Source organism: Muntiacus reevesi, chromosome 22, assembly GCF_963930625.1.
Source record: "Muntiacus reevesi chromosome 22, mMunRee1.1, whole genome shotgun sequence".
NCBI lineage: Eukaryota > Metazoa > Chordata > Mammalia > Artiodactyla > Cervidae > Muntiacus > Muntiacus reevesi.
Genome location: NC_089270.1, coordinates 32,034,226 through 32,060,269, shown reverse-complemented (window position 1 = coordinate 32,060,269; position 26,044 = coordinate 32,034,226). Strand labels below are relative to the sequence as shown.

The 26,044-nt window shown below is 36.6% G+C and overlaps 1 protein-coding gene across 1 annotated transcript in view; it reads left to right on the top strand.

Moving 5' to 3' along the window:
- Positions 1-25,329, top strand: part of STAP1 (signal transducing adaptor family member 1) — a 28,584-nt gene extending 3,255 nt beyond the window's left edge. Inside the window, exons 2-9 of the mRNA XM_065914663.1 lie at positions 5,253-5,324; positions 10,823-10,936; positions 12,980-13,036; positions 15,982-16,154; positions 17,829-17,957; positions 21,820-21,889; positions 23,183-23,279; positions 24,767-25,329. Coding sequence (XP_065770735.1) covers positions 5,253-5,324; positions 10,823-10,936; positions 12,980-13,036; positions 15,982-16,154; positions 17,829-17,957; positions 21,820-21,889; positions 23,183-23,279; positions 24,767-24,801 — 747 coding nt within the window. The 3' untranslated portion in view covers positions 24,802-25,329. The remainder of the gene's footprint in view (positions 1-5,252; positions 5,325-10,822; positions 10,937-12,979; positions 13,037-15,981; positions 16,155-17,828; positions 17,958-21,819; positions 21,890-23,182; positions 23,280-24,766) is intronic.
- Positions 25,330-26,044: the final 715 nt, after the last annotated feature.

Below are 26,044 nucleotides of genomic sequence, written 5' to 3'. Positions count from 1 at the left end.
TGGGGACACGGAATAGAGACGAACTTTACTGGATTTGCACTGTCACCCATTTTTACTAGTTACATCAATGAGAAAAAAGTCCTGGGTGCCAGGAGAGGTGTCGGTCCTTCTGTAGAACTTGGGCAATCCCTCATATCTTTTCATCTGTTTCCTGTTTTGTAAAATGGACAGTTACTCTCTTGTATAACTGAATGGGTTGCTGTGATGATCAAATGGAATATATGAGCATATTTTCTTGAGGCGTTGACATGGGAGATATGTTAGGCTGTTAATGTCCTGTCTCTCTGGTCCTTATAGTAATTCTGGGTGGAAATTATTTTATCCACTTCAAGATGAGTGAATTGCTGCTCACAGAGTTTATGTTCAAAGTGCCTCACCATAAAGAACCCAGCTGGGATTTTATCTCAAAGCACTTGACATCATTCTGCCTTTCAAACTAAAGTTCTAATTCCATTTATTGGGTTTCTCAAGGTTGGGGATGTCTAATCACTAGATTCTTCATCACACTGAGCTCAACAGTAAGCTCAGTAGACTTTCAAAAACAATTGCTTAATGATTGAAAATAATAGTCACCTTAAACCCTAAATACAAGGTCATCTAATGATAATGGAGCTAGTGATAAATTCAAAAGGCCCATTTCAGTATCTTTTCTTACTTCAGTCACTGAACACAAGTGACTGCTTAAAAATAAGACATCTTGTATTAAATGTATTTAATTAAAAAACAGGGCCTTCAAATTTAATTTTTAAAATATTTACATTATCGCTGTAGATATAAATATATACCTAGATGTTGGTCATTACAATTGATATTTATAAATGACTTAAATTATACTAGTTTTCAGGAGCACTTCTCAGAAACTAAACCCAGACTATGACCTGCAGGTCTCTGCCTACGGCATGTAAATTAGAAGTATTCTTAGGTTTGTGGCTGTGGTTGGTGTTCACAGGGCCCACTGATATTTATAATCTTCCTTTTCCTCCTGGCTGCCTTCTTCTCAACTCAGTGTCTTTTGTTCTTGCTTTTTCCCTCATTTAATAAACCCTCCTTTATCCTTTCTAAAAATCTATGTTTATTTATCAGTAATGCTCCCATGTTTCCCTCATTAACTCTGTGCAATTCATACCATTCTCTCATGACTGAGCACCTCTATAATTTTTCTCAGAAGCATAGATGCATGTAAGCATGTATATATAAAGGGAATGAAATAAACTTTGGCTGCTAATAGTGGTTTTAGTTTTTCTATCTTATGGTAGGTTAATACTGATGAGGCTAATTAAGAAGGTTAACAGAGTGATAGACTTTGACTACAGGCTTTTCTCTTGTTTTCTTTTCCTCCAGGAATCATAAAATCTCAGGTTTGGACTTGATCTTAGATGCCATACTTCAGTAAAACTACACAACTTGTGATTCAATTCTCTAACCAATATGCCTTTATTCCAAACTCCTCCCCACTTCCACACCTCCATCCTAGTTCCAAAATGTCATGTATCCTTGACTTGCTCCTTGCATTGAGAGACTTCCTATTAGAACAGAATATAAAAGCCTTAAAAAGAGAGAGATGGTTTGTTGTTTTTTTTTTAAGCTCCACGATAAAACTGAATTGTTTTTATTATTTAATCTCAAGTCAATTCTGAGAAAATTCAAGTACTTTTTCAACAGAGAGACAATATACTTACAGTGTTTACAGAACACTGGGCTGATCGTAGAGATAGTATAGGTTAGCAACTTTTCAAACCAAATTTCTCAATGCAGTTTTCTATCTCTTTACTTAAGACCATATGAAAGCATGATTTCATATAGGAATGACAATGAATTTCATTATTTGAGTTTACAAAATATCTTCTTGTACAGAATCCCATTGAAAGAGATCTATTTTAGAGATTTTTAGATGCCACCACTGTCACACACCCATGCAAATTACCATGTGGAAAGAATGTTACTCTTATTAATAAATTCTATCAATATGTGGTTTAGACTCAAGGCTAAAACTGTGTTGACACTTTACCCCAGATTTTAGTAGTCTTTATGATTTTTTTAAAATTGATTTGACTGTCTTGGGTCTTAGTTGCAGCACGTGGGATCTTCAATCTTCCTTCAGCATACGGGATTTTTTTTTAGTTGAGGCGTACAAACTCTTAGTTGCTGCATATGAGCTCTTAGTTCCCCCAGCACGGAACGGACCTCTGCCTATCCCTCTTGGAGACCCTCTGTCACATGGCAGGAACCGAGCAGACAGCCCATCCTCTCTGTGTAGTAGGCTGAGCTAAGAGATGACGGCAAGGGAGTGAGTTGAGGATCCTGTCTCCCAGACTTACCTCTTAGATACTCAGTCCTACTCTCTGCAGAGGAGGTAATTCTAGCAGTACCATGCAGGAGAGACTGGAGGGTGAATGAAAGCAGCAGAGACACCAGGCAAAGGGTTATTTCAATGCCTTTAACTTTTATTTTTTTTAATCCTATGTGAAAATAAGGCAATAAAAGACTTCTGATGGGTACTGAGATTAAGGTTTATTCTGTTGCCTTATTAAACTGCTTGACTCCAAGATGTGTCAGGTATATATTGGCATCTGGATTTCAGACAAAAGGAAGAATCTCTTTGCCCAGTTTTATAATTGCTCCTTTGGGAACCATCTATTGGCTGATAACGTCAATCCTATGCCCTTTGGAATTGTTCTTTAGTCGTCAGTTATTGGTTCAGGAAGCACCAGCAGGTTCATTATATTATATTATAGCCCACTCTGTGTTGAGAGGTAGGATGAAGAAGAAAGAGCACAAGACTTGGACAGAGAAGCTGTGCTCCAAGTTCCGTCTCTGCCCCTGGTGTAGGTTGCTGCAGGACTACCATCAGTTTGTTCAATCCTCACTGTATACACTCCCCTTGGAAATGTGACTTTTCTGCTCCTTCCATAAAGAGACTGAGTCTGTTTTTCTGCCCCTTGAATCTAGATTGGGTTATGCTTTGATAAATGTGACAAAAGCAGAGAATCAGGCAGTACTTGCACTTTGGGTTTTGCCCGCTCTTGTCCCTGGGCATTCCTTCTGCCAGCACGTGAACAAGTCTAGACTACTGACTGGAAGATGAGCCTGCATGGAGTGTGATTCAGTTGTTTGAGTGGGGTGGTTTCTAGCACCAAAAGCCAATTCTCTGATTCTCTTGGACATCAACTGGGTGTTCAACAATTCAGTTCAATTCTGATACTAATTACCTACTCAAATTTAGTGAAGACCCCACAGCTTAATTAAGAGCTGAGTCCCACGAAACTATCTCCTACTTCAACCACTAGCCACAGGTCCCAGATCTCCTGTCCTTCTCACTGACTGGCTATAAATCAGGGTTCCCAGGACCCTTTCCCAAGATTTGACAATTTACTAGAATGGCTCAGAGAATTCAGGAAAACACTGCTTACATTTACTGAAAAGGGAAACAAATGAACATCTAGATGAAAAGGTCGAGGTCTGGAAGGATCCTAAGCACGCGTGTTACTGTCTCTGTGGAGATGAGGTATACCACCCCTCTGGCACGTGGAAGCTTATTAAATCTCATTGTTCAAGAGTTTTTATAAAGCTTAACCTCTTCCTTCTTGGAGGTTGGTAGGTGGGACTGAAAGCTCCAACCCTCTAATTATTTGTTCTTTGGAGACTAGACCCATCCTGAAGCTATCTAGGGGTCCCATCCTAAATTACCTCATTACTAAAAATTCTGATACGATGTAAAGGGGTTCACTAGGAGTAACAAAAACACTTCTTTAAGAAATTCCAAGTGGTTTAGGATCTCTATACCAGGAACTTGGGAACAAAGACTAAATATATTTCTTATACTAACACACAGTCATTTTACAGTCCCAGCCAAGACCCCAAGAAAGTGAATGAGGACACCCTAGACCATTAAGTCATAGCCAAGTATACCCGGATCCAGAGTATCATCGGTCAGTCACAGGATGAGGAGAAATAGAAAATGCCCACTGTTTTAGTTCACTAAGTTTTAGGGTGGCTTGTTATAGAGGAAAAAGCAATATAGCACCTTATCAGCCATGAAGACAAAGTGAAAAAATAGGTTCTATTAAGACTGTGAGAAAGACGGTTGCTGTAATTCAGAATCAATTTAATCTTGAGCTTTTTGAGAGCCAAGGAAAATTAAAGCAAAATGGGTTATAGTATGCCCATTATTTGAGAAAATAAGTATATAAATTCTGAAGAGGTGACCAACAGTTTGCTGATCAGAAAAAGGCAAATGCTAAGTCATTATTAACGAGATACAAAATGCCATAACACGTAAGAGTGTCTTCACATTTATAAGCAAAAGAAAAAAATTCCTCATTTGATTTTCTTACATTGATCCTCCATATAAGTCAAGATAATCTAACATCTGAAAACCCAGCTTAGTAAACCCTAAAGGAAGGAAAGATCAACATGTTCATAAAACTAACTGGAATTTTTCAAAACATATTTTTGCAAAGAGCTGGGTATAAAGGTTAAGTGTTTAGATGTGGAAGGATTTTTATTTTTTTTAATTCTTTAACCACTCCCGCCGCCCCCACAACTACCACCCTTGCCAATCTTTTGTGATACAGCCACTCTTCATAGAATGTTAATTTCTTATCTAAATAGCCTTTCACTTGGTCAAGAGCCTTACTAGATTACTTAAGTATTTTAAATTTAAAAAAATTTGCTTTCCTATAGAACTCATAATAAAGCAAACATGTTAATTATGAAATGTTTAGCACATGAATGAAATTTGAATTAAAATTTCAGCTTTGATTGTGTATTTTTATCATTATTAATTGCTCATATTTCCTTGATCTATATAAATATATTCTATTTATTAACCTAAACTATGAGCCATGTACTATGCTAAGTGATCTATGTCTTTTAATTCATTCAGTCCTTTCAACTGTCTTGGAAGGTAGACATTAAGTGCTTTGTTCTAACATGATCCCTTGATTATAAGTGAAAGCTTTCATTGAAACTGCACAGGAAGTTGAGTCTTGAATCAATGAGGAAAGTTTTGGAAAATAATATGTTTAAATACAAATCAAATTACATCCCTACTACATGCCACATACTAAAATTTGTGAAGGATTTAATGGAGGAAATAAAAGTAAAATTAAACCATAAAAGTAGGTTATTTATCTCAGGATAAAGAAGAACCATATATCACACAGAAATTAAGAAAGTTACAAAGGGAAGTATCAACAGGAAAATAGTTGAGTGTACATAATGAAATAATGCTTACAATTTCTTTCCTGCAGGAGTATAAGCATTACTGGACAGAGTTGAGAGGAACTACACTTTTCTTTTACACTGACAAAAAAAGTACAACAGTAAGTAGACATGTTCAGCTTATTCAATTTTTTTTCCCATAAATACTTGTCATATAGTATGTTATTCATTTTCTGCCTTCTGAAAGTAAAGATGTGCTAGTATAACCAATTGAAATAAGAACATTTATATCTGTGATCCATGGTAGAATTTCCTGGGCAACTCAGAAGAAAGTATTAACTCATGTTTTTAACTTTGCATTCTTTTCTTTCTGAGCCTGATAATAAAAACTTAGTTGAGAAGTGAAAATTTTAGCTAAACATCTGGATACAAATTGCCTACTACCAAGTGATGGCTTTAATTTCCCCTTCTTTTAGTCTTGCTGTAGCATGTATTTATAATCTGAAGGGAACTAGATGATCCCAAAGCCTGGTAACATAGAGTATGTCACAGTTTAAATTTTCTAGAAAGACACAAACAAACCTCATGAGACAGGACTTTGAAGAGCTCAATCATGAGGATAACAATAAAGAAATTCTGAGATTATTTATTTGTATTAATTCTAAATAATTGGTTTATATTTCAATTTACCCACAAAAAAATTGAAAATGGTGCATTTCATTTTTTCCATAAATAAAATGTAGCATTTAGTAGCAAATGCATGCCTACCTTGGAATGGTATGCTTATGAGGTTTTATAATCCAATAACTTAATATAAATATTTTAGACCATGGATACAGTAGCCCACACTTCTAGAACATGGTTATCACATGACTAGATTGAATGAAAGATACAGAAAAAGAGTCTGTGTGATGTATCTTACCTGCAGGCATTTCAGCACCATTAATGGTAAACTAACCAGAAGTCATTTAAAAACACAAACAGAAAACAAACTTAAAATGGTCATCTTTCACCAGATTTCTGGATAGAGATAAGATTTATATAAAGGTGTTTTCAAATACCATAAGATAAATTTTAGCAAAATTAATTTCTCTGTCTTGTGTCCAAATTCCCACTGATGTCAGTGAAAATAAAAAAGACCTTGGCCTAAATCTTGTACAATACATGTATGTGAGAGAGTTAATAGTTACTATTTACTTGCTCCGTGGCAAGAGAGGTACAGCTTAGTGACTGGGAGCATGGTCTTTAGGTAGACTACCAGGTTCTTGTCCCAGCCCTGCCCCTGTTCAAGGTGCCATTTTGGGATCTTGGGCTATTTAGCTAACCCCTCTGTGTTCAGTGTATCAGATAGGGTACTGGTAGGAAACAGATGACCTCTCAAATTAGGTAATTCAAAGATAGTTTAGTGAAGATACTATATTCAAAGCTGTGGACAGGAAGTAGGAAAACCACAAAGGCTAGTACAGAACCTGAGGCTCTGTAACAGGGCCCATTACCACACCTACGACGAGAGGAAAGAGAAGGAGAGTCCCGAGAGAGCAGAAGACTGCCTTGAAAAGAATGTGATCTTTGACAGAGGAAGCAATTGTACAGAGTAATAAACATCCGACCTCACCCTCCTTGTTCTTTTGATCTCCTGCCAGTGTTCACCAGTGTTCCAGCCCAACAGAAGTCAGAGGTGAAGGAAGCCCTTCATCTTGTCCCGAGAGTTCTTGCTCCTGGTGCACAGTGTTAGATGGTGAAGGAATAAAAATGACTCTAGAGGAGCAAATGAAAGATCTCCAACATAATCAGTTTCAAATCAAAAGTAGGATGGAAACAGTAGCCCATCTCATAAAGTCCCCCCCCCCCCGCCCAAATTAAATGCAATAGTAAGTAAAAGGACTAAAGAGAGTCTAAAGACTTAGAAATAATAATAATAAAGACGTAAGAGAGTAGCTGGCATATAGTAAGCATTTAAGCATTTTACATGTATTATCTCAATTTTCACAACCACCCTGCAGAGTGGGTACTATTTTAATCCCAACTTTCTAGATGAGAACTGTGAAATCTAAGATTAAAAAACTTTTACATGATCAGAAAGCTAACGCAAGGGGTATAACCCAGATCTTGTTCTTGAGCCAGCACTCCTAACCATGACTCATGAAGAGACTGTGGAATAATGAAATTCTGTGGAATCGCCCATCTACCAGTTTTGTTAAAAGAGGATGCAGACTTTTGGGGGATTTTTTCAGTGATAGTTTAGGAGAAAGCACAGAGATAGAACAAATGAGATCTATAGATACGTAGCCTGTAAGAAGGGAATAAAAGCAATGACAAACCTAGAAAGCATATTAAAAAGCAGAGACATTACTTTGCCGACAAAGGTCCATATAATGAACACTATGGTTTTTCCAGTAGTCATGTACGGATGTGAGAGTTGGACAATAAAAAAGGCTGAGTGCCGAATAACTGATGCCTTCAAACTGTGATGTTGGAGAAGACTCTGGAGAGTCCTTTGGACAGCAAGGTGATAAACCAGTCAATCCTAAAGGAAATCAGTCCTGAATATTCATTGGAAGGACTTATGCTGAAGCTGAAGCTCCAATACTTCAGCCACCTGATGCAAAGAGCTGACTCAGTAGAAAACACCCTGATGCTGGGAAAGGTTAAAGGCAGGAGAAGGGGGTGACAGAGGATGAGACAGTTGGGTGGCATCATCGACTCAATGGACATGAGTTTGAGCAAACTTCAGGAGATGGTGAAGGACAGGGAAGCCTGGCTTGTCCATGGGGTCAGAGAGTCAGACACAACTGAATGACTGAACAACAAGAAGAAGGGAAGAATTTAAAGCTGCCTTTAAATATTTGAAAGACTGTCAGGGATCATGTGAAAGAGTCACTGAATCTGTTTAGTGTTATTCCGGGGGAGAGAGACTAGTTCCCATGGATGGAAACTGTCTAGGGAAAAACTGTGGCTTAATACAAGAAAAACCTTGCCACAGGCAGAGCTGTGGAGGATGTAAGTTTCATATTGTTCAAGATGTTCCAACACAGGCTGGATGACTGCATGGAGGAATACCCTGGGGGAGACTCAAGCATCAGAGGGCAGCTAGATTAGACAGATGACCGCTAAGGCTCTTTCAATACTACAATTAAAAACAAAAGATAGACTCATTTCTTCTAATCAGTAGTTGAGCTTATGATACTTTATCTAACTCCACCATTTCTTCCTCTGCTGCTTCCTCCTTTAGCTTTAGATAATTTATCAGGAAAAGATTCTGTGTAATTTAAAAATTTTGTCCCCGTTCCCTTATACCTCCGCTTCTATTTTTAATTGTTCTTTGTTCGTTAAAGATAAATAGACCAACCCAGACTTACCCTCAACCATATCAATACAGGAATAGCTCTGGAAAAAAATTCATTTCCTTAATTTTATGCCTTACCTTAGTCAGAAAACTAGAATAAGTATACACAAGAATATAATAAAATAAGTTATATTGGGCATAACAGAGAGGAAAGTAAAAGGAGATAAAAAGAAGTCAAGGATGAGGGGGATTTAGCAAAAAATTATACCTAATATAATAACACCTAATAAGATTAGAGATGGTCCTAATCTTTCAGATATTGCAGAGCACGTCTGGTCAGCTGCATACAGACCAGTCCACATAGACCAACTGCTCAGAAGGAATGTTTTTATTATACTAGAATAAGATAGAAATGTCTTAATGGGATCCTTATAACTAGCAGTATGTCAGTCCTGAATATTCATTTGAAGACTGACGCTGAAGCTGAAGCTCCAACATTTTGGTCACCTGATGCAAAGAGCAACTCATTGGAAAAGATCCTGATGCTGGGAAAGATTGAGGGCAGGGAGAGAAGGGCGTGACAAAGGATGAGATGGTTCAGTGGCATTAGTGACTCAGTGGACACGAGTTTGAGAAAACTCTGGAAGACAGTGAAGAACAGGGAAGCCTGGCATGCTGTAGTTCATGGGATTGCAGAGTGTAACACAACTGAGCGACTGAACTGAACTGAACCAGCAGCATTTGGTAAATGCTGAACAATGGCTTTCCAGGAAGAATTATATATGAACATATATATTTATTATAGGTATTACTGATACAGAGAATGTGTAGTACACAGTAAAATACATACTCTTTACTAACTTCCATATAGGCAATTAATTCTCACAGAATACTTTCATTGATTTTTCTGAACCTGTATCTGTAGCCAATTTATTATTCAATTATGATTTGACAGATGGAGTTGTTTTCTAATCTGCTGTTTCCCTAATATTTTTATTGTCATTAAATATTATATTTGACATGAATATTGGCCAATGTTTTTGTTTACATTAGTGAGTAAGAGGCAAGCAAAGCAAAACTTATGTATATAAGAATGTCACCCATTTGTCAATGACATGAGCAACATCTTTGTTGAGTGAGATGATTTTTGAATTATGGAAGAATATTTTGTCATTTTTTGTTCTGTTTACAATGAAAAAGCTTGAGAGACAGCAAACTTTAAAATTTCATCTGCAATATTGACATTTTCCCCTTCACTTTCTGGTTTAGGTCAGCAAACTGTGGTCTTTGAGCCAAATTCAGCCGATGACCTGTTTTTGTATAGTCTATGAGCTAAGAATATTTTTCACATTTTTTTAAATTTTCTTTTTATTTTTCACATTTTAAAAGTGTTGTTTAAAAAAACAAATAAGCATTTGCAACAAAAACTGTATATGGACCACAAAGCCTAAAACATATCCTATCTAGCCTTTGTAGAAAATGTTTGTGGGCCCCTTGGACAATTAACAAAAAAAAACCTAAATCAAATTTTAATTTGTTGTTGTTGTTGTTTAGTCGCTCAGTTGTGTCTTGACTCTTTTGAAACCCCATGGACTGTAGCCCACCAGTCTCCTCTGTTCATGGGATTTTCTAGGCAAGAATACTATAGTAGGTTGCCACTTCCTTCTCCAGGGGCTCTTCTAGACCCAGGATTGAACCTGAGGCTCCGGCACTGCAGGCAGATTTTTTACTGCTGAGCCACCAGTAAGGTTTGCCAATTTTCATGGTGTAAAACCTCCCACCATGACTAATTTCACCCTATCGATGTTATTTCACTGTACATGGGGTTGGAAAGAAAGGTTTAGCAGCACACCATCATAGTACATTTATAGCATTCTCACTACACAGAAATGAAAATATAAATAAATACAAGAGCACAGAGAATGCCATATACTAGGGTTGGCCAAAAAGTTCTTTCACATTTTTCTGTAAACATGAAAAACTTGAACAAACATTTTGGCCAACAAGATAGTAATATAACTAGGAAAACAGGAGTTTTGAATTCTAATTACCTTTGTTGCTAATATGATTTAATTTTGTTTATATAATTTAATTTTTAATAATGGCTATGCTTAACAATTGGCTTGCAAAATTCCTGAAAATTTCTCAACTGGGTTTCGCAAAGTATGAGCCAGTTGAGTCCACCACCACGTAATAAATTTTCCAACGCTTTCCGGGTTGGGAAGGGGTGCCACGCACAGCTGAAAGCCAGGATACCATGCCAATACAAATAAGTTGAAATGAAAATATTATTTATTTTCCTTCCTGCTAGAATTAATATCAATATATATTACTCATGAAGTAATTTAATGAGATTTCCCTTTATCTTTGCAGTATGTTGACAAGTTAGATATAATAGACCTTACATGCCTTACTGATCAGAATTCAACTGAAAAGAACTGTGTAAAATTCACCCTTGTTTTGCCAAAAGAGGACGTACAATTGAAGGTGAGTGAGAAGAAACTAATCTAAAACAAGTCATATTTATAAATAGCATTCACCTCTTCAAAATCTTAAAAGGAATTAAAGAGGAATTATGTGAGGCACACCAAGTCCTGTACTTTGTGAACATTTCTTGTCTTTTGCCAAGAACCACAGTTTTCTAAATAAGAATTTGAAAGGGCACATTCCCTGTTGAGTATACAAGCACATTGAAACCATATACTTCTGTCCTCTGGCAAAGTCAGAAATCCATCCCACCTGGTGTTTTTAGAAAGTTGTTCTTGAATTGGCATCTAGGAACTCGGCATTCACTGAGTTCCCAGATGATTCTGAGACATGTCCAACATAATGTATGTTTGGAACTACTGAAGTAGACAAACTCCTATTTCACAAATTGAGAAACATTCTGCTAGGAAAATGGCCTATGTTAATCAAGAATACCAGTGTAAGAAAAGCCAAAGAAATACTGGACACCTATTCATGTTTATGGAGACTATGAAGTCAAGACAACTAAATGCAGAGTGTGATACTGGCTTGGATACTGGATCAGAAAACACAAGCTACAAAGAACCATTAGAAAATTGAATGAGAATTGTTACATATACTCAATTTGTGAAATATGGACTTAATCTTGTAAAACTCTAAACTCTACACAGGCAGAGATCTGTTTGTTAAATTTACTACTGTATACCAGTACCTATGTAGGAAAAGGTTTTATTCTTGAATTGACATTGAAAGTGAGCCAGTGAAAGTCAGCCAACAACTGCAACATAGAGAATTAACTTGTAATTGAATAAGACGTAGTTGGATTTAATCTTGACAGCGCTGGTCCTTTAGCTTCAGTGTACCAAAAATCACTTGTACTCAGGAAATGTGAGGTCCCATTCCCAAGCCTGGGCCTCTGAATCTGTGTTTTAAGCAAGCTCCCTGGATAATTCTGATGTGGCATTTAGAGTATAACCTTGGAGTCAGATGCCCAGATTTGAACTCTGGTTGTTTTATTCGTTAGTGTATAATTATAGGCAACTTACCTAACCTCTTTATTGCCTTGGATTCTTTATCTAGAAGTTAAGTCTTGACTCAGATGTAACCCTCTTACTGAGGCCTACCTGGACCACTTTATTAAAATTGCTGCTGTTTTCCCTCTCCCCTCACCACTAATAATGTTCCCAATCTCTCTTAATCTTGCTCTACTTTTTATTTTCTTATTTATTTCCACTTGAAGTTAAAACATTTACTCACAATTATGTTTATTATTTATTCCTTACTAGACCCTAAACTCTATGAGAATAAGGAGTTTTGCTTTATTCTTAGGTGTAAACTAGTATATAAAAGTGCCTAGCACTTAAAAACACTCAATGAGTATCTATTAAATGAATAAATCTGTAAAATGAAATTTTTTTAAAAAGTCATTTTTTTGCACAATTGCCATGATTAAATCAGTTAATATAGGTGAAATGCTTAGAACAGTAGCTGCCACTTAATAATAAGCACTTAATAAATGTTGGCTGTATCAGTAATATTTAGAGCTAAGAATTGGAAGCTTTTAAGGTAACTTACTACTTGGTTGCCTCAAACTTAAAGCCAGTCAGTGTTAAATATCAGTAGGGGAGTAACTGTGAACTGACAACTGCAGAAATAAGTGTGCTAACACTGACATTTTTTAAAATTAAATAAATATGTGCAATTTTACTTGTTTAATAAGCAAACAGATTAAAGCTATTACTTCTGTCTTCTGACAAAAGAAAATGGTATGGAAATATTTCATAACAAATACACAATAATGGTTCTAAGCAAAAAGGAAATTAAATTATTGCTTAACTGATTTTAAGTGGTTTAAAAAATACTTGACTTTTTAAAACTTTGTGCTTCGATAGAAGACTGTGCATTTTGTCAATCTTGCTGGGTTTTGAGGGCTTACATATTTGGGGTCTTATAAAACAGTCTTATGAAATTCTGAAGTTATTCTAAGTTAATAAAAGTATTAATGTTCATAGTTATTCATGTCTTTTCCTCTTTGTCCTTACCTGTTTTTGTCTTCATCTTTAGACAGAGAATACAGAAAGTGGGGAAGAATGGAGAGGCTTCATTCTTACAGTAACAGAGGTAGGAAGGACATTACTTTTGATTGACTCACTCATTCAACAAATATTTACTGACTGAACACTTACTATGAGTCATGACGGCTGAAGGGATTGATGTTGTAGTAATTGAAAAGTACAGATATAAACATTTACACTTACTCATGAAATTTTTATTTTTAGTGGGTGAATGAAAAGGAGAAAATAAGCAAGAAAACAGCAAGAAAATTTAAAATTGTGATAACCATTATGAAGAAAATCAACAGGGCCATGATTCTAGCTGGTGAATAACAGGTAGTCAGGGAGATCTACTTTTCGGTCTTATCCTCTGGACAGTCCTTTGTGTATTCTCAGATTCAGAGCTACATGGCATCTTCTAAAATACATCCAGCTCCTTTTTATTCATTTAATACATATTTATAAAATGCAGAGATGGATTTTATGAATGTGCTGTGCTCAGTTGCTCAGCCACATCTGACTTTTTGTAGCCCAGTGGACTGTAGCCCTTCAGGCTCCTTTGTCCGTGGAATTTTCCAGGCAAGAATACTAGAGTGGGGTGCCCTTTCCTACTCCTGGGTATCTTCCCAATCTAGAGATGGAACCCGTGTCTCTGTTGTCTCCTGCATTGTCAGGCAGATTCTTTACCACTGGGAAGCCCCAGATTTAATGAGTAACATGGGCAATATGACAGGGACAGACTATCAAAATGAAAAGTGACCTTTCAACAATTTTTTAGTCTTAAGACAAAGGGAAGCTTATCTGTTCAACTCTGTGGCATCTTATCTGAGACAAACAGTAAGATCTACCTACGAACAGTTCGAGTCAGCTGTTGCAGCAAGATAAATACCATTATTTTAAATAAATCCACTAAGAAACATGAGGTACTTTGAAAACCAACTCCCTAACGGGCACCTTGCTTTCTCATACTCTTAGGGGACGTGAAAACTTCCCATGTTTGTCAGGGAAAGATAAAGACAGACTTTATCCAAAGTTAGTTTCTAAGTAAAGGTTTTCCATTCACATGAAACAAGCACTGCACTTTACAAAGATGATGGATGCTGGTTCTTTCAGCCAAAAACAAATAAAACTTGGAGGTTCAACTACCGCATAGCAAAGTCACAGGAAGCTAGAAGAGTGGCATTGTTAGAGATGTAAAAGGAGTATTGACTTGAGGGGAGGGAGAAACTCTTTGGGGAACTGCATTCCTTCCCTCTGTTGTGGAAAGTCAGTTGTGTGTGTGGTCTGGCACTTCTTACACTGGAGTACAATATCCCAAAGTTATGTGGTTAGGCATCAAGGAATACAGTAAAACTTCTGGGAAAAAATTTGGGTTACATTTTTCCTAGAACACCATATTTGACGTTTTGGCACAAAATGATTTAGTTTTTCCCATGGGGTAAGGATAAAAAGCATTGTTTTTTAATTAAAATTGTGCAGAATTAAAATAAAATTCATGTGAACTTTCAAAAGGTGACAATTTGCCTCAAATGTTGTGCTCTATGGTAGTGGTTTAGTTGCTAAGTTATGTCTGACTCTTGTGACCCCATGGACTGTAATGGACTGTAGCCCGCCAGGCTCTTCCGTCCATGGGATTTTCCAAGCAAGAATACTGGAGTGGGTTGCCATTTCCTCCTCCAGATCGTCCCAACCCAGGGATCAAACCTATGTCTCCTCCTGCAGTGCAAGTGGATTCTTTGCCACTGAGCCACCAGTTGTGCACAATGTTCCCAGATACTCTGTGTATACATTCATACCATACTGTCGTTAGGGCAACTTCAGTACAAGTTTCAGGAACATAGTCTATAGTTGAAAGTGCAGAGACATTGCTTTTGAATTAATTAAACTGGAGTTTGAATCCTGGCTCCTCAATTTTCTAGCTATGTGACCCTGGACTAGTTATTTAATCTTTCTGAGCCTTTTTTTCCCTTTAATTTGTAAAGTAGGAACAGCAATGTCTATCTTGTAGCACTGCTGTAAGGATTTGCAATAGCATGATGCTTGGGACATAACAGGCAATTAATAAGGGACAGCCATTTCATCAGTTTTTCCTCATTTTATTTTTTTTTTCTGGATTGATATATAAGGGAATGCCTTATTGATTATTAGTTATTCAGAAGAATACTCTTAAGATTCATTACATAATGTATAAATAGAAAATGAAGTTCTAGTGTTTTCTTCCCACATTCCTTAGAACTTTCTTATACACCCCCTGGAAAGTGTGTACCCTTCTCTGGAGCTCAAAATGATAATCAGACACAGCTGATTATTTAGGCTATGTAGTTTCACATAAAGAAAAATATTCTAAAAAAAAACAAAACAAAAGTATTCTACCATTTAGATTATAACTGCCAAGAGTACATAGCTGGACATAATGAAGTCTAAATCAGGGGTATGAATACAGCTAAGGTGAATATAGATGACTCAATCCAAACACATTTCTAGAAAAGCTATTAAAAATAAGTTATTAAAAAACCTTAGTAGGTAGAGCAGTATCATAATTCTAACGTGAGTGAAAATTCAAAATATAAACACATCAAAAATATAGACCTCTGATTGCTGATTCTCATTTAACAAATATTTCTCTCAATTCCTTTAGCCACATGGCTGGGGGAACTTATTCCAGGTTACCTTTGGGACAGCTGGGCAACTTGTAGGTGCTCTGGGACTTCCCTGGCAGTGAGATCCAGTGAGCTCAGAATTAAAAAATGAGAGTTTTGTTGTTACTTGAATCAGCATGTAGTGCCAGGTACACTTTGTTTTGGACCAGACCAAAAGGAATGTTTCTTGGAAGAAGAAACTAGTTGGTTCAGAGGCAGTTCTAAGACACTAAGATCCTTTATTCATGATCCTCTCCTTCCATCTCTGTTAGGTAACTGAAGCTTCTTAGGACCAGAACAGGCACATCTTTGCTAAAACCAGTTAGTTACTTGGCTGCCTTTCTTGTTTGCCTACTGCTTTAATTGGTTTCAGCTGTCAGTTCCCCCACACGTGTCACTCCTTCCTGGGCAAGTAATTAGACTGCATGAAGTCCTAGAGAAAGAAAAGAAGAGGAGGATTGAGACAGAGCGGACACCGAGCTCATCTCCAGAAAAAGGGAAGCAACCATTTGAAGATTATGAGGATGTACTGAACCCTATGCCAGCGTAAGTGCACCATGAACTCAAGTTTACTTATTAGGTTGTTAAAAGCTTTCTAGTTATCAAGGAGAGCTAGTCATTGGACTCATTAAACCAGGAGCAATAACTGTCTTGTGGATATATAGTATATCTCTGAGCTCTTGAGTTCAAGCCACATTTCCTCTTCTATGTTGTATCAACAAAATGCAAAACGGAGACTTGAACTAAGTTTCTTACCACAGGGGAAATCCCCTTCCACCCACACCTTTAGACCAAATAAATATTTTTTTCCAAAGAACAAACCTAAATAAAAATTCTATGTAGAAGGAAGGAAAAGATGTTTTCTCACCATGAAATTCTATGATTGACTGAGTTTCTATCAGGAAATTGGACCAAAGACTCAAGATACCTGAAAGAAAAGTTTTCCTCAATGGGTCAATCAGTGACTAGTCTTGAGCTTGTACTTTGAAGAAGACACCATGTGAAATGGGCAAAGTGTCATTGGAAATGAAAAAGCACAGAACATCCTAACATCAGCAACAGTCTACATTAGTTTTTTAACTTCTTATATTGTTGAAAGTGTGACTAAGACGGTGAACTCTGGAGTCTAGGTTTTCTTGTCAATGAAACTTGTCCTGGTACCATCTTTGACATCAGGTTCTGACATGTATTCCATCTGTACTACAACCACTGAAAACTGCTAGCCATTCTCTTAGCTGAAACCAGGATTAATAGGTTATAAGTCACATAGACTGCTTCTTTTTCTTTTTTTGCTCAAATAATACATGTTTATTAGAGACAAATAAAAAGAAGATTAAACTCACTCCTTGTCCCACCTCTCAGAAATACTTTTTCAATATCTTGGTGTTATTGCTTATGAGTTAAATTTTTTTTCTGTTGAAAAACCAGACTTTTCAGTGACTACAATATTTACTATAAGTGCAAAAGAATAAGAAGTGCTTTCCAAAAAAAAAGAAGTGCTTTCTACAAAATTTTACACATAAAAATACTACCAATGCCATGAAAAAGCCATATTATACCAAAGGAGTGAATTCAGACAAACCCTTAAGTATGTTATCTAAAAGAGATCATACAACAAACTGTATGCATATATATATTTTTCTTTTTATAACTTTGAATTTTGTATTGGAGTACAGCTGACTAGCAATGTTGTGATAGTTTCAGGTGGAGAGCAGAGAGACTCAGCCATACATATACACGTATCCATTTTCCCTCAGACTCCCCTCCCATCCAGGCTGTCCTCAGCAGATATAGCAGTATAGCAGGCTTCCTGTGTTATATTATATATATCTATGTTCTGTATCCCTGAGAAGAAATCACCAACAATTATTATTTATCTAACAACCTATTATAAACTGAAACTGGAAATATATTGTTATCTTAGACTTTCAAGTGGTAATGGTAAATATATATTGATCAGTAGATAACTCTTCAGGTCTTCATTGTTTAAAAATAAAGGCTTTGGAGGAATGAAGGAAGCAGGGCCTTAAGTGTTACATCCGCATACTCCCAGTGGCACAGGCTTCTATTGATAGTAATTATATCATATTAACTGTAATAATAAACCTGGAAATGGTAATAAAAGTTAGTAACCATAGCTCTCGGAGTTCTTTTAGTAGCTTCTTTTCAAGTAATGATCTTCATCAGTTAAAGAAAATTTTTTTTATCTCACCTCTGTAGATGTTTTTACTCGGTGTCTCGGAAAGAAGCAACTGAGATGCTTGAGAAGAACCCTTCCATGGGAAATATGATCCTGAGGCCTGGCAGTGACAGCAGAAATTACTCCATCACCGTCCGGCAGGAGATAGAGTATGTTTAATTTTACAATGTATGGAATTGTTAAAAACATGATTATCACTTTAGGAAGCAGTCATACAAGTTCAGATCTGCACCTGCTACGTGTTTCATTGGGGATAAACATGTGAACACAACAATAGGGAGGGAATGTTATGTAAACAATGCTAGTCGAAACTAGTATTAGTAGTAGGGAAGAACAGTGAACAAATTACTTTGGTCCTGGATATAGTTCTATTATTCATTCACTCACTCATTTCAACAAATATTTATTGAGCAACTATAAGCCAAGTGATACTCTAGATACTAAGGATACAGCAGTGAACAAAATCCTTGGTTTAAGGGATGCCCTAAGTCACAAAGCTGAACCCAGTTCTATGGCGTGGTGGCTCCTGAGCCTGTCTCTTACCTGTGTAGCATCTGATCAAGGCAGTGACTGGATGGAGCCACTCTTAGCTAGGAGCAGACTCTCAGGTTGGGGGTGTGGGAGAAAGCAGAGGCAGGTACCCCGAGGTCCTGGCCCTTCTCCAGCAGTTCATGAACTTGGCACAGAACTTAGAATTGTTAGCATCAAATCTGAAGCTGAGACTGAAACATTTCAAATCCTAGCTGTGACAAGTCAAACACTCCGTATCTGTCACCTCTCTCCAAATGCACTCCTCACCCCCAACCAGTCCTTGGAAGGTGCACACTGAGTTACTCTCTCCTTCTCCTTGTATTTGTCCCTCAATTATTACACAGCATTGTTTTATGTTTTTAAGTTTTATGGAAATGATGTATAATACCCACCAACCTACAGCTTCATGTTTACCCCGAGGACATGCTGTTGTATTAGTCCATATTGTTACTTGGGAGATCTTGTCCTCTTGTAGGTCAATATTTAACTCTTCTTTAACGCTCTTCAATAATATTTTATAAATTTTTAATAGGGTACTGCATATTTTTTGTTGGATTTTATTCTGAGTCATCTTAAGGTTTTCTAAATGAAATTTTAAAATTTGAATAAAATAATTCTTAATTAGCAAAAAACTTTATCTCACAGATTTTTTAAAAGAGAAATATAATCTAACTATTTGAAAGTTAAATTAGATCACATAAGTGATTGATTTTTTTCTTTCATACTCTTGGTTAGATTGAGTGTTTGATTCACTTACATGTGAACCCTGTGCTGCCATTCTGCATGAAAGGAACAAAATCCTGAGATCTAATGGCTCCTCAAAGACTGTATATTTCCTGTACAATAGTAGCAAGATCTCTTTTAGTGTGGTCTAAATTAGTTCAACTTTCAAATTTGCATTTTCCATATGAGTGAGCTATGAGAAAGAACAGTTTTCTGTTGTAAATATGGGTTGTGACCAAATGCAATGAGTTTCTATTCTTAGGATATGGGGTTTAATGTCAGTTTTCATTCATATTATACATATTATATTTAAGTTACATTTAACCTCATTAGAAAGAGTCTGGCAAAGGAGTTCATATCAAAACTACCTAAGTTTAATTTTAGTAAACATACTTCTAGTTTAAATTCATACAGAAAGTCATGCTTGTATAGCTGATGGTCATAAGAACTTACAACATTTCATAAAACTGATTTTCTCTCCACTCTCAAGAAAAGCTGCTACAAAGCTATTCTTACAACAAGCTTCACAATTTGGTTTTGTTTTCTCAGAATTGTTATGAGTACATGGCAAGTTAGAAGTATAAACTCTTTTGGAAGCCATTAGCAAGAAAACAATAGAAAACATTTACCCCAAATTCCTCTGCAAAAATTGGGGTCAGAAGCTAAGATTTTATAGCCACACTTAAGGCCACACATTTTTTTTTTTTTTTTAAAGACAGTTACTTCTTTTATGAGGTTAAAATCAGAACACCTCAGCAGAGCAAATTTAACACTCTAGTTTTTTCCCTTCCTCTCCCTTTATTCCTTTGGAAAAACAAAATATCAAAGCAAAGCACAGGTCTGAAGTGAGTAAAAACTCAAGTGACTTCAGTGGAATTTTTTTCCTATCTTATTTTTGGCCTTAGAACTTGGTCTTACTAGTTAAAAGTTCCAAGAGGCTCTTAACTTTTGCTGCTTTTCCTCCCACAACTTTGCCAGGGATGATAATGATGATGGCGATGATGCTCTGATGGTTATTATTAGCAACAACAATCACCATCCCAACTTATGGGGTACATTTGTGGGTGTTCTGTTGAGTGTTTGACAAAAACTTCCTTTAAGCACACTAAAAACTGAGACAGTATTTTCCATGTTTTATCAGCGAAGAAGCTGAGACTGACAGAAACTAAGTTAAAACAATGCATTTAAAAAATAGTAAAAAAAAAAAAAGTTGTAATTTACTGAGTGTTTTCATGTGACAGACACTGTACTAAGGATTTTTCAAACATTAATTCAGAACAGCACTGTGAAGAAAGGCATTATCATTTCCATTAAATAGATGGAAGAAATGAGGCTCAGAGAGTTCACACAACTGAACCAGAATTTGAATCTATATCTTTGTTTATAAAGGACACGCCCTCCAAGCTTTGTATCAGTCTTCCAAAAAATAATAATCACTTATTTCATAGGAATAAAGGAATTCCAGCTGTAATTGGTGAGAATTTTCAAAAGTATGATTAAAAAGGTCTTTCATGTAGGGATAAAAGCCAGATTCAGACACCCCAAAAGATGGTAGTTGTAGGATCTCCTCTATCGAGAAGCTTCCTTCACCAGCCTGTGACTGATTCCTCTTGAAGGTTCAGCACTAGGGAATACATTTTTCCCCCCTTAGGAGGGAAGAGGGTTAGGTTTTTATTGTATGTTTTTAGAATAAAGCTTTAGAATAAGTCATTGGAAACAACTGTTAGCTGTTTTCCAACATGATACTCAATTAAGAGAAAATCTGGATATTACAGTAGATGAGGGGATAGTTCCTTAAACAGAATTATAGATTAGTTCTAGAGGAATGTGATCTGGAAATGGAGAGAGGAGTGATGTAAAAGAACATGGGAGGCTCTGTAGACAAACAATCTGAGAGAGAATTTTGTTTGGGCAGCTTCTGTAAACTGGACAGATGTTGAATTAGTTTGTCTTTCAAGCAAATGGAGGCATAATAAATGCTATTAACTTTTTAACATTAGAGAAGTCTTGGTTCTGACACTACTGTCATATGAATCGAGAAACATACTGACTTTTGCTTTCAGTGGAAATTAGTTCTAGCAGACAGCACTATTATATGTGTTACTAATACTTTAAAATTCAGTTTTATAGATATTTATTGTGTGCCTAATGCTAGAGTACAAAAATGAATTGAATATCCCCTTTAATATAGGGAATATGTATTTGATATGTGTATGCCTATATAGGATTTTATGTTTTCTACTTTGTAAATTACTAGCATTAAAAAAAAGTTTCAGCCTGAAAGATTTTCAGCTCTTGATTCCTTTTTTCATCTGTTTATTTTCATTCATCCACTCAATGACCCAGTCCCAAGTGTATAACTGGGCTTCCCAGGTGGCGCTAGTGGTAAGAACTTGGTTGCCAATGTAGGAGACATAAAAGATCTGGGTTCAATCCCTAGGTCGAGATCTCCTGGAAGAGGGCATGGCAACCCACTCCAGTATTCTTGCCTGGAGAATCCCGTGGATAGAGGAGCTTGGCGGGCTACAGTCCATGGGGTTGCAGTCGGACACGACTGAATCGACCTAGCACACAGAACACTAGTGTATAACCCCCCAAAAAAGAGACACAGGAAATGGTGAATAAAGCCCCCCCACCCCTTTTTGGCCAAACTGGGAACACAGTTTTTTACTGTACAGGTGATACGTTCTTCTCACTTTAGTTTGATCTGACCCTGCTGTGTACTCAAATGGAGATGAACTTCTTTTGGTTTTTCAGCCTGCCAAGAATCAAGCACTACAAAATCACGAGTGTAGGGGAAAACTACACTATTGAATTGGAAAAGCCTGTAAGTAGCTATTTCCTTGTTGTTGATTAATTTTCTTCTGCTCCCTCCCAAACACCTACCTTACAGAATTCAAAGTAAGGTGGAAAAGCAGACTCTGCCTAGGAACATAGCGCTGCGAAACACAGCCATGTTAGGAGGCCCTAAAGGCAGCCCACATCCAGGGTGAGAAGCCAGATGCAGGAGGCGGCGGAAGAGGCAGCATAGAAGACCATCTTCTATCAATTCTTGTCACTTCTTTCTTTCTCTAAAAATCTTTTTCGATACAGTTGTCTCAAGTAGAGAAAAATATTTTTTACCATCTATTTTACATTCTCCAATTAGAAGTATATAGTATTCCAATATCCTTATTTCTAATGGGGAAAAAAAAATCTTTCAGTGTCTGGTCCTTTAATACCTACCATGCAGAAAGTTCAGAAATTCCCCTTTTAAAAGTAACAAGTAGTGAAGAATGGATTGTTCTTGTCTTCACACCCCTCTTCTACCTCAACTGACATATAGTATTATCACCATTCAATACTATGTTAGGCACAGAACCAAATACTCTACACACATCACCTAATTTAAGTTTGATCACTACCCTGAGTCAGCACCTATTGTACAGGTGGGAAAACTGATATTTACACTGGTTTCAGCCAGTAAGAATGAAGTAATGTGGCCTGCAGTCTAGGATGCTGGGGAAACAGAGTATCTCTGATATTAGGATGCAGTGGTGGGAATCACCCTGTTACAATGAGATATTAAAATACTAAGTTTTCTGACTTCAAAGGGGTGGGTCTTTAGTTTCAAGAAGAAACCAATTTTCTTAAGGCTAACTTAAGCAAAAAAAAAAGAAATTAAGAATATAGAAAACTCATAGCATGACCAGAAGGCTAGGAAACCTTCAGGGACTAGGAAGCAGTTACTTGTATTAACCATCATCTGATTAGGAATCTGCTTTCTTGTTCTTCTACTCAAGTTCAAATTTCAGGAGAGGAGCTTTTTGGGCCTAACTTGAGTCACACTCTCATGCAACAACTGGGAAGGATCAAAGTATCCAATTATTGGCCACCAAATTGTATACAACAGGAAAGGGGTAACTTACTAATAAGGAAGAAGAGATGTTTGTACAGGAGAAATAAAATTCATGAATCGGTAAAATCTTGAACATTCAGTAAGCCACTGAAGTGAGGAACTGACATGATTTCTTGGAGGATAGGAAATACATAGTAATCTCCACTAAATTTCATTTGAGCTTTCTCTTACTCTATCATTAACACAGGCAACATTGAGACTTCTTTTCCTTTCTTTATACAGGTAACACTCCCAAATCTTTTCAGTGTCATTGATTATTTTGTGAAGGAGACGCGAGGAAATTTACGACCATTTATATATTCAACTGATGAAACCCTTGGTATGTTCTTCACTTCACTGTTGTATTAAAAAAAAGGAAAACAAAATAACAAAAAACCTATATATGATTTATAATAGCCACCAGGTAGGATTATAGCCTACTATAGTATAGTAGTAATAATATAGTATTAATCCTATAATACTATAGGATTATAGTATATGGTCTGTTATATCCTGGTGGATAGAGTATAGGCCCACTCTGGAGGAAAAAAATCTGAGGCATGTACTGTAACTACTAGCTTCACTCCATCGTTCTACTCAGCTTTATCAAATAAGTTTGAAAAGAAGAAAACCATACAGAGTCATGGAAACCAAACAGAATTTAAAGGTATGGTCTGTCAACAGTGTCAGATGCTTGAGACAGATAAAAATGAATGAAGATTAAGGGGAAACTTGGGATTGGTCATTAGACATAGATGACTCGAGAGAGAAGTCTTATTCCCCTGTAAAGGCAGAAGGCAGAATGCAAGATAACAAGGATTGAGTGGGTGGCGAGGAACTACAGATGAAGATGGTAGTTAGGATTGGTTACAGAATTTGTGGGCCACTTGTTCATAAGTTATTAACAATGTCAAGACAGTGGTAGCAGACTGTTAAACCAAGCATGGGAGCAAACGCCAGTGCGCAGTTCACATGACCACAAAGCTGGCCCTGTTTGTAGTCTAGTTTTTGGCAAAGCAGGGCAGGCTGGATATGACAGTTTCTTTCCATCCTTTTAAACAATTCCTGGTACACATGATCACTTGACAAGCTTTAAGCAGCAGAGAAAAAAATATCTCCAGCTCATATGGATTCAGTTATCAAAACAAACTCCTGTTCCTAAAGATTATGAGGCAAAACAACTTGTTTTGGTTACCTGCATCAGGGCATATCTGGAAAGTCTCCTAATTAAAAAGATAGCCAAATTTAAAAGTCCAAGTTTTAAAACATGGATATGACTCTTGTGATAGCAAACAGCTTTAACAAACTCAGAGTCTGAAGGAACTTCAGAAAATTATCCCGTAGTGTCTCATTCTATATAGGAATCAATACAAAAAACATTTCTAAGCTGTGACCACTCAACTTGTTTGCAAATTCCTAATGACAGCTGCCTCACTGATTTTTGAGGCAGCATAATTCACTTTTGGTTAGCTCTCATTTTAGAGCATTTTTTTCTATTAAGTGTGAAACATTCTCCCTTTAACTTATACATATTAGTCCGACTTTTGACTTTAAAATGATACGTGGTTTTAAAAAGTCCATCAAATATTTAAAGACTACCACCATGTCCCAGTATCCCTCTGTCCTCTATAAATTATTGGTCCCATTAGATCTCTCCCCTTATCTTTGACCTTTTCTACCTTGCAATATAACCACAAATGATGAACATATTATTATAGGTATGATGGCATAATACATTACCTGGACTCTGTATAAGAAAATACCACCTAGCAGAAATCTCTAGGAATGTGCTATTAATGTGTTTTTCTTTTCTTTTTTTCCCTCCAGAAACGAAAGGATTTCCTGTGACATCTTTAAAATAATTTTTTTAAAGAGGGGGGAGGGTGGGGAAATCCCAACATTTTTTTTTTCCTCCATGGATGATATTGTGTCAGTTATCTAATGCTATGTAACAAACCACCCCTAAAACATGGTGGTTATATCAACGACCACTTTACTTACTCACGATTCTGCACATCAGCAACTTGGATTCGATTCAGTTGGGCAGTTCTTCTGCTAGTATCTTGATGTCATTTGTATGACTATAACCAGCTGGTGGCTGGACTGGAGCTGGATGGTCTAAGTTGGCTTCATTCACACATCTGGTGCTGGTGGTCCACTGGGCCTGGCTGAACCATTCTCTTCATTTGGTCTCTAATCCTGAAGAAGGTTAGCTCGCATTCTCTCATGTGAGAACTCAGAGCATTTAAAGAGAGAAGGATAGCTGCATGTCCTTGGGCTAGGAATTCTTAGTGATGAGAATTAAGTATGGCTCTCTTGGAGCGCTCATTATAGGAGAAATTGTGAATTGAATAAGTAATTTCCAGTGTGATATATCTTATATACAAGGGATTATTTTTCTTCCTTTAAAAAAATTTATTTAATTTGCATACAATAAAATTAAATTTTTGGTGTACAGTTCTGTGAATTCTGACTACCATCACCACAATCAAGATATAGAAAGTTCTATCATCTCAAAAAATGCCTTATGTTCTTTCTTTTTAGTCAATTCTTCTTCTCAGACACAGTCCCTGGCAACTACCCATCTGTTTTCCATTCCTACAGTTCAGCATTTTTCCAGAATGTCATATAAATGGTACCACAGTCCAGAATCTTCTAGGACTTATTTCTTTCACTCATTATAATGTCTAGATTCAACCAAGTGTTGTGTATTATAGTTCACTCTGCTTTATTTATATACTATCATTTATATAGAATAGTATATAAATACTGGGGAAAATTTTACTGTAGGGAGGTACCAGTTTGTTTATCCATTAACCAACTTAAACATATGAGGGTCATTTCCAGTTCTGGGCAATTATTAAAATAGCTACATAATATTTGTACACAGATTTTTGTGTGAACTTAAGTCTTTATTTCACTTTGGAAAAATATCTAGAAATGAAATTACTAGGTCAAATGATACATGTATGTCTAACTTTATAAGAAACTGTAAAACTCTTTTCACAGGTGGTCTTACCTTTATACACCTCTATAATGTCTGAGAGCTCTGGTTGCATCCTTGCCAGCACTTCATCTTATCTTTAAAAAAGTTATTCTAGTAAG